The sequence below is a fragment of the Sus scrofa genome, chromosome 4, assembly GCF_000003025.6.
Source record: "Sus scrofa isolate TJ Tabasco breed Duroc chromosome 4, Sscrofa11.1, whole genome shotgun sequence".
Taxonomy (NCBI): domain Eukaryota; kingdom Metazoa; phylum Chordata; class Mammalia; order Artiodactyla; family Suidae; genus Sus; species Sus scrofa.
Genome location: NC_010446.5, coordinates 15,601,363 through 15,611,271, shown reverse-complemented (window position 1 = coordinate 15,611,271; position 9,909 = coordinate 15,601,363). Strand labels below are relative to the sequence as shown.

General features: G+C 43.4%; 1 protein-coding gene across 1 annotated transcript in view; it reads left to right on the top strand.

Annotated features, from left to right (window-relative positions):
• The window catches only part of FER1L6 (fer-1 like family member 6), a 174,876-nt gene continuing 165,742 nt past the window's right edge, over positions 776 to 9,909 (top strand). Inside the window, 1 exon segment of the mRNA XM_021088953.1 lies at positions 776 to 1,065. Coding sequence (XP_020944612.1) covers positions 1,043 to 1,065 — 23 coding nt within the window. The 5' untranslated portion in view covers positions 776 to 1,042.

Here is a 9,909-nt window from a genome sequence, read left to right as displayed (position 1 = left end):
TTTCGTTGTTATGATGTTCTTAATCAGCAGAGACTAAACATTCTGTTTCTATGAGAAAGGTCTGAATAGAGCTTTGATATTAGGAATGGGTCTCACAACGGCAGTCTTTGGAAATCACAGGTCCAGATGGTTTATTGGGTTCTTTCGAGGTCTAACATTTGGGGATTCTAATCGACAGTGTCTAAAACGGCAGCCATGATCCACATGGGGCCATTTAACTCAATTTTTTAAAATGTATTGCGTTGCGGAGTTCCCTACCATTCGCAGTGGTTAATGAATCCGACTAGGAACCATGAGGTTGCGGGTTCGATCCCTGGTCTTGCTCAGTGGGTTAAGGATTCGGCATTGCCGTGAGCTGTGGTGTGGGTTGCAGACGCGACTCGGATCTTGAGTTGCTGGGGCTGTGGTGTAGGCCGGCGGCTACAGCTCTGATTAGACCCCCTAGCCTGGGAACCTCCTTATGCCGCAGAAGTGGCTCAAGAAAAAGGCAAAAAGACAAAAAATAAAAATAAAATAAAAAATGTATTCCGTTGCATTAGCCACACTTCGCATGCTCAGTAGTCACATGATTTAGAGGCTACCGTGTTGGTCAGTGCAGATAACAGAACATTTCATCATTGCAGAAACAGCCCTTATCTTGGAGAAGTGCGTGATCTGAATAGTGTGTTTTCCTTGTGGTGAGATGGTCCTATCATGTGATTCTCAGAAGAATATGAGTTGGAGGCGTGAAGGCATTTAGCCTTGGGTTCTGTCAATGAAGGAAATAATGACACAGGCCACTGGGTGGAAGGGGTTAAGAAGCCTGACAGATGGGTCTACTCTTCATGGGACCGTTTCCTTTGCACTTTTGATTGCACTGGGTAACGTGATGCTTGGCAACTGCTGAGCACACCAGTGAGTGTTGATTCAGCCACGCCCCCCCAATAGTCTCACCCATCAAGTTCCTCTGATACTCAGAAGCCTGTGCCCAGGATCTGGATAAAGCCGGACACCAGGAGATCTTGCTCATTCCCAGCCCAGGGGAGCCACCAAGAAGAGAAGAATGGAGACACCACCTAAAGCCAAGTAACACATTTCCTTCTCGTAACAGGAAGGCTTCTGGGTGTGGCCAGAGCCAAAAGGCTGGGAGCTGGGGCCAGGGTCTCCCTTCAAAAATCCTCAAGCGTTAACTGAGACTTAAGGCTTAGTAGACGAAGGTCATGGGCCAGGAGGGACAGCTGGACCTGATCATGCTCATAAAAGACACACTTTTCTTCTTCTGATGAGAAAATCCATAATATTCATTGTAGAAAATTTGGAAAATGTAGAAGTATAAGGATTTTAAAAATCACTCATAATATCGATGGAGATAACTGCTGTTAACATTTTGAACATTGAAAAAAATTACTTTAATTCCTGCCGCTAGACTACAAAGGGTTAATATTAAATGCTTTTATTTGGGGGAACCAGGGCCTTTGCTTGTAATTGCAATCACCTATCAAGCCACCTGAAGCCTGTAGTTTCTTTTCTTTCTCTGGCTGTCTCCTCCTTCCTTGAATTTTTTTCTCTTGGGGTGGGAGGGGTCGAGGGGGTCTTTTTTTTGTCCTGTGGCTTCACTCCCAGACTTGCTGAGGGAGCTTGGCTGTGGCTTGAACTGCACCCTGGTGGCCACGATGGCCTTGGGGGAGTTAGTTGTGTGTTGGAAACAGGCCTCGGCTTTTCATTTTCTTTGCGGCTGGTTAAAAGGGGTCTAAGCACATTGGCATGTTTTCCTCTGCAAAGCAACTTGGTAGAATCACATGGGCACCTCATCAGCTCAGCTTGGGCACAGGTTTGGGGGGGGTAATGGTACAGGATTGGGCTGCTGAACCATTTTGGGAAATTCACTCATGTATCAACTATTTCTGTTGGGAGTGCTGTGCTTTGCTTGGGATTGGGTCCAGGAAGATGGGTCACGCAGCTTCTTGTCTCAGAGCACTTACAGATAAGTGGTATTAATCAATAACGAAATAGATGACTATGATTTGGGTGTGGTGAGTATTATGATGGGGGGACAAGCCTGGATGGGAAGAGGTATGTCCTCCGTTGCAGTGGATCGAGGAAGGCTTCTTGGAAAAAATTGCATCTAAGCTGAAAAGTGGAGAGTGAATGGTAAATAACATTCTTGAATGTGGAAGAGGAAGTGAAGGTGAGGGAGAACGTTCCAGGCAGAAGGCATGGCATGAGTAAAGGCTGGGAGATGAGACAGCATGATGTCTTTGAAAGTGACAAGTTTAATAACGATGATACATACAATGTCCATTCTGCATCCTATTTGCTGGGAAATGCCTTGGACGATAATGTTTGCTTCCAGACTGGCCTGTGTTGATCTCAGAAGGCACATTCCCTTCCTCTTACAAGTAAATGCCACTGTTTCTAAAGAAGTCAAGGCCTGGGAGTTCCCTCATGGCTCAGTGGTTAACGAATCTGACTAGGAACCATGGCGTAGTGGGTTCGATTGCCATGAGCTGTGGTATGGGTCACGGACACTGCTCAGATCCTGAGTTGCTGTGGCTGTGGCATAGGCCGGCAGCTGCAGCTCAGATTTGACCCCTAGCCTGGGAACTCTCATATGCTGCGGGTGTGGCCCTAAAAAAAAAAAAAGTCAAGGCCACCTTCCTCAGGTAGCCTTCCTAGATTTCCTCTGGTGGAAATAAACTCTCTCTCCTCTGAATTCCTATAATGCTCTTGTCCAGCTACATCTAATCTCTCTCTCTGCTTTCCTGACCCATGAGCAGATTGAGGTCAGGGACAGTCTAGTCTGAGTTCCAGAAACTTACCTGGTGCTAGAACAAAGCTGCGCTTACACAGCATGTGTGTGTCCAGGGAATGCTGGGCTCATGGTGATGACTGGTCCTCTGGGCAGCTCTTTTGTATTTTGTTGTTGTTGTTGTTGTTGAGATTTCAGTGCGTTCTCTCCCTCATTGCAGTTTTACTTTCCCTCCATGTATCTGTGCTGACCTATTGCTACACCAGGCTCAGGATAATTTTCAGAAGAGGATGATGGCATTGGATTTCATTTATGCATGCAGATTGGATGCATCAGAGAGAGGGTTTCAAGGGGCAGTACAAATAGTGCCTGGTGTCAGGGCTGGGCTGTGAGTGGAGAGAAAGCAGAACTTCTCACAGGGGCAGTAGCCCTTCTAGTATTGTGGAGGGGTTTTAGCAAAGCTTATATTGGACCATTTCGCACTTGCATGGTTGCATTTGTTGGTAAAATAATGAAATAGTTCCATGCCAGCGGCTGCATAGCTCCATACCAGCAGCTGGAGTGGGCTGCTGTCTTGAGCCCACCAAGTGTCCTTGTGATACCCAGGACCCACTTACATCCAGTAATTAATGGGTTAATGCCTGACATGCCAGGAGGTCTCCAGGACGCTGCACTTGTGCCATTTCGACAGATCAATACCCATGCCATTGATATTTTGACCGTTACCGCTGCCTATCAAGTACATGTCTGTCTGTGATATTGAAGAGTTTCTTCCAGAAGAAAACAGGTTTGGGGGGACATTTTGGTAGAAGACGGCTGGTTAGGAAACCGTATGCGGAATGATTCCAACCCTGAGTTTATCATTTTTAACTTTATCACCTTAGTCATGTGGCTTCACATCTGCTGCTCTGTTTTCTTGTCTATAAAAGAAAAAAAGACTTCATTCCTTGAGTTCTCCATCCATCCCTCCATCCACTTGTCCATCTAACAAACAACTATGCCATTGTCAACTTGCAATTGTTGCCTAACGGTGACCAGATAGACATTTAGGGAAGTCAGTTTGGGGGACTAGTCACAAATCAAAGATAAAATGAGATGTTGAAAGCAAAAGCCTTTCGAATCTGTGACGGATTTCACTGATGTTGGGGTCGTCATCACACCAACAGCAAGGTTAATCCCTTGGTGTTTGCTCAGAGAACAGACTAGGGCAAAATGACATTTTTTTTGGGGGGGGTGCAAAATAGCATTTAGGAAGGCCTTCCAGCTCTTCATTTATTTATGCCATTTGTATAAGTCCTGCAGATGCCCAAAGGACTATGAGTCAGTTTCCATTTAACTCGTATTCAATAAGAGCTTCCTTGTTCCAGATTCTGTTTTTTTTTTTTTCAAAACAAAAAGAGCTTTACAGTTTTTGCTGTTTGTAAACAGAATACGCAGCCTTTATAAAAATGTAAAACAAAGAAAAAGTTATAAAGATGAAAGTAAAATTAACCCAGATTCCACCTCCCAGAGGTTAATACTCATCTTTTGGATGAAAATCCCTTCAGGCACCTTTCTATGGATATGTACGTTTTTAAAAACATAGACGGCCTCGTATTATATATGCTGTTCTGTAACCTATTTTTCCTCTGAACATTATCGACATACACTGAAAATTCTGTTATCGGGTGGGTGATTGAAAAGAAGTGTTTAATATTAAAAAGCGCTATGATTTTTATGTTTTTTTCGTCGCATCATTGAGTGTTGAATCCTTTTCTTGCATTTTCTCTTTGAGCTGGTCAAGTTTGTGCCTAGGAGTTCCCATTGAGTCTCAGTGGTAATGAACCCAACTAGTATCCATGAGAACTTGGGTTCAATCCCTGGCCCTGCTCAGTGGGTTAAAAGATTGGGTGTTGCCGTGAGCTGTGGTGCAGGTCGTAGACCCGGCTCAGATCCCGTGTTGCTGTGGCTGTGGTGTAGGCCGGCAGCTGCAGCTCAGATTCAACTCCTAGCCTGGGAACCTCCATATGCAGCAGGTGCAGCCCTAAAAATTAAAAAAAAAAAAAAGTTTTCTTACATTTAACACTTTAATTTGATAGTAGTTTAAAATGGCATTTCTTAGGTAATAAAACAGAGCAACAGAGGTGAGCAACTTAGTGTCACACACAAGTGTGCATTGCAGAGCGACCTGGCTTTGATGCCATCTTGGTCCAATTGGACATCTATAACAAAATGCCATGACCCGAGTGGCTTCAAGAACAAACACCTCACAGAGTTCCCGTTGTGGCTCAGTGGAAATGCATCTGACCCGCATCCATGAGGATGCAGGTTTGATCCCTGGCCTCTCTCAGTGGGTTAAACATCCGGCATTGCCGAGAGCTGTGGTGCAGATTGCAGATACTGCTCGGATTTGGTGTTGCTGTGACTGTAGCATAGGCCGGCACCTGCAGTTCCAATTGACCCCTAGTCTGGGAACCTCCGTATGCCAAGGGTGAGGCCCTAAAAAGACAAAACAAAACAAAAAAAAAAACCAAAAAGCACCTCATGGTTCTGGAGGCTAGAAGTTGGGATTCAGGTGCCAGCTGTGCTGGGTTTGGCTGAGTGCCCTTTTCCTGGCTGCAGACTGCCCACTTCTTGCTGTGCCCTCACGTGACAGAAGGAACACGAGACTGTGCGCTGGGGGTCTGTAAACTCAGATCGTGGTTGAGGACGAAGCCTTGTTAGCTATTATGCCAAGACTGTAAAAAGGTTAACAGCAGACTCTGTACCAGTCCTGTAGGAAACCTGAGTGAACGCTGAGTGGTAAGGGTTCCTGGATAGAAGTCACATTTCTTTATCCAGATATCCAAAGGGCAATTCAAAAAGATACATGCACCCCAGTGTTCACTGAAGCCCTCTTCACAACAGCCAAGGCATGGAAACACCCTAAGTTCCATCAACAGTTGAATGAATGAAGAAGATACGGTACATACACACGATGGAATGCTACTCAACCATAAAAAGAATGAACTCATGCCATTTGCAGCAACATGGATGCAACTGCAGATTCTCATTCTAAGTGAAGTCAGACAGTGAAAGACAAACATATGATACCACTTATACATGGAATCTAGAGAAAGGATACAAATGAACTTATTTGCAGAAGAGAAGCAGCCGCAGACTTTAAAAAACGTATGGTTACCAAAGGGGGCAGGTTCGGGGTGGGGGGGATTTGGGACTAGCGTATGCACACGGAGGTACGTGGAATGATTGGCCCATGGGGACCTGCTGGATAGCACAGAGAACTCTACCCAATGTTCTGTGGTCATCTATGTGGGTGAAGAAGCTGAAAAAGAAGGGATGTGTGTCTGTGTATAACTGACACTTTGTTGTATAGCAAAACTTACCATAACCTTGTAAATCAACTATATGCTAATAAAACTTTAAAAAATGAAAAAAAAAAACCCCAAATATCCAAAGGGCAACTCGATTTTAAATTGAATTTTGGGCCTTGACTTTAACAAACATACCATATTTTGAGAATCTTCACCCTGGGTTTTGTGGAAGCACTATTTGTCTTAGAAGAGATCCTATTTTAATGCTTTCTCAAAACTCGTACTTCTGGTTCATAGCTAGGTGGGCTGGTGGTATAATCTTACTTTATTGATGCCTGTGTTATTCAAGGCAGAATCCCAAATCCAGACAAAGTAAAAATAGATCACATTTATTGCTTCTACTTCATGTTCTACTCTTGTCTTGGTTAGAGAGCTAAATTAGATTAGTTTGACAGGATTTATTCTTTACGAAGTTTTACTGGCTGTTATATATACCTCTAGATATCACTGTTTCTGAAGTTGTTGTCTGATGATTTCTTTCGCTATTTTTTTTTCTTTTTTCTTTCTGGAAATGTATGCAATGTACCTATTCTGAATAACGAAGGGCTTTATTTATGTAATTGCCACAGATGATCCGATAAGGGTTAGAGAGGACTAGTGATGTTTCTATTAATACTTGAACATGAATCAAGGGTTTATTGGCTTGTAAATTACCTTTTAATGGAATTTGGGAAAAAATATTCTCATCATATTTTCTCGATAAATTCTTATTCTCATTCCTGTCTTTGCCTACAAAGAGTACAAGTGTCACAGATGAATATTCCAACATGTTCAATTTGGGGGGGGCAAAAATGATACTTAGATTAACTAATGTCACAGCAGCCTGGTGGTGATTTATTGAAGTTGTTTATCATTGGTGGAATGAAAATTTGTTTTTCTTTTTGACTGCAATACACCTTTTACTTCTTTTCCCATGGGTAAATTCTTCCCAAGGTGAAAGCCATAAACTTCCTTCTCTTGCTGCTAGGTGCAGGCGTTTGACCCAGGCTACACTCATCCGATGCTTGCATTTGAGATTTTGCATTGAAAGCTAGTGACACAAATAAACAGGTGCAGCAGAGGACCATGCCGGTGAGGGGAAGGACAAATAGCCCATCTTCTTAGAGAGAGCAGAACCAGAGGTTCCGGCAGTACCCTGTGGTTTCCAGTGTGGATAAGCAAGTAGCTAAACCCAGAGGTGGTGTCTACCCAGAGGTTGTTTCTGCTGTGAGATGGGCATTGCTCTGGCTTTGCCGTCTTCCAGCTTGGTTTTCCAGGTTTTGTTGAAAGACTGACACACTCTTATGTCTTTTAACACATACTTTTTTTTTTCTTTTTGTTTTTTAGGGCTGCCCCCGTGACCTATGGAAGTTCCCAGGCTAAGGGTCAAATCAGAGCTGCAGGTGCCAGCCTGCACCACAGCTCACAGCAACTGGGAATCTGAGCTGCATCTTCGACCTACACTACAGCTCACAGCCACACTGGATCCTTAACCCACTGAGCGAGGTCAGGGATCGAACCTGTGTCCTCATGGATACTAGTCGGTTTTGTCACTGCTGAGCCACACCGGGAACTCCTCCTTTTCTATTTAATCTAGCCAGAGATGCCATTCAGTATAGTCAAGTGTGAGAACATGAGAGGCAGTGCAAGAGAGAGAACTCTTCCTAAATAGCCATGTCCTCCTAGGGTGGTGGTTTTATAAGACATGGTCCCCACCCATACTGAAACTGCAAACGAGGGGGGCAAGATAAGCATGTACACGACTGAGTCATTCGGGCCTGTGCCTCTAGTGCTACATTTATCTGACTAGATGGCAATCCTTTCTTTTTTTAAGTGAAGTTTTTATTGAGGTAATTGTAGATGATTGAGAGTAAAGATAACATGCAGGTGGGAGGCATGATACGGAGAGGTTTTGTGTACCCTTTGCTTGTCTCTCTCCAACATCTTCCCAACCAGGATATTGACACAGAAACAATCCACTGATCTTAGATTTTCCAAGTGTTACTTGTACTCATGTGTGTGTGTGTGTGTTTAGTTCTATAGTTTTATCACCTGTGTTAGCTTGTGATCCAACAGTTTAGAAACAGAATGTTTTCATCACTACAGAGATCCCATGGGCTGATCTTTTATATAAATAGTATATAAATATGCATATTATATATTTATTCGTTGTTTTAGGGCCCCACCTGCAGCATATGGAAGTTCCCAGGCTAGGCGTGGAACTGGAGCTGCAGCTGGCGGCCACAGCCACAGCCACAGCAACGTGGGATCTGGGCTGCAAGCAGCTTATGGCTATGCCCGATCCTTAACCCCCTGCTCGCGAGGCCAGGGATTGAACCCAAGTCCTCATGGACACTAGTCGGGTTCGTTACCACTGAGCCACAATGGGAACTCCGTGACCTTTTATATTTTTATAACCATATCTCTCTCCCTCTCCAGTTTTGCCTTTTTTGTCCCATGAATCCTTGGTATCTATAAAGAATAAATGAACCGACAATGCCGTAAGAGATTATATTATGTATATATTATATTTGTATTTATAGTCACATATGTGCCCTCGAGGCAGAGGTAGAAGCCATTCATTTGAGCTGGGCCTTAAAGTCAGAGGAGGAGGCGAGGCAGAGCTTAACAGTGAGTGAATACTCATGACTTGGGCTGGAGGGCGCCATGACCAAACTCATGGGCTCCAAGATGGACTGCCTGGGTTTGAATTCCCTTTCCACCCCCTGTTGTCTAAATGTCCCACCCGGGCACTTCTCCAGGCTCCCCTGAATCCTCTCATCTTTAAAATAGAAAGGAGATGGTTCCCACTTCAGGGGTCACCTTGGGACCAAATGCAATGGCGCATGTGTAACACTCAGCAGAGTGCCAGGCACGTGGTAAGGCTTATCTCAACAAGCAGATGCCATTCCTTTTTTAAAAAATTAATGAAGTAATTTTATTTTTTTTTAATTGCAGTACAATTGATTTACAATGGTGTGTTAGTTTCAAGCATACAGCGAAGTCATTCAGTTGTGTGTGTGTGTATTCTTTTTCAGATGCTTTTCCCTTATAGGTTATTACAAGGTACTGAGTAACTAGTTCCCTGTGCTATACAGTAGGCCCTTGTTGGTTACCTATTTTGCATATGGTAATCTGTATTTGTTAATTCCAAATGCCTAATTTATCCCTCCCCATTTGCCCCTTTCATAACCATAAGTTTGTTTTCTATGTCTGTAGGTCTATTTTGGCTTTGTAAATAAGTACATTTGCATCATTTTTAATTTTTAGATTCCACCTGTGTAAGCGATCTCATATAATATTTATATTTGTCTGGTTTACTTCACTTAGTCTGATAACTTCTAGGTCCGTCCATATTGCTGCAGATGACAAATGCCGTTCTTTTATTTTTATTTTTATTGTTTTTAATGATTTTTAGTTTTTTCCGTTATAGCGGGTTTACTGTGTTCTGTCAATTTTCTACTGCACAGTGAGGTGACCCATTCACACATACATGCATACATTCATTTTTCTCACATTATCATGCTCGATCACAAGTGACTAGATATAGTTCCCAGTGCTACACAGCAGGATCTCATTGCTTATCCATTCCAAAGGCAATAGTTTGCATCTATTAATCCCAGACTCCCAGTCCCTCCCACCCCCTCCCCCTCCCCCTTGGCAACCACAAGTCTATTCTCCAAGTCCACGAGCATCTTTTCTGTGGAAAGCTTCATTTGTGCCATATATCAGATTCCAGATATAAGTGATATCATCTGGTATTGGTCTTTCTCTTTCTGACTTCGCTTAGTATGAGAGTCTCTAGTTGCATCCATGTTGCTGCAAATGGCATTATTTTGTTCTTTTTTA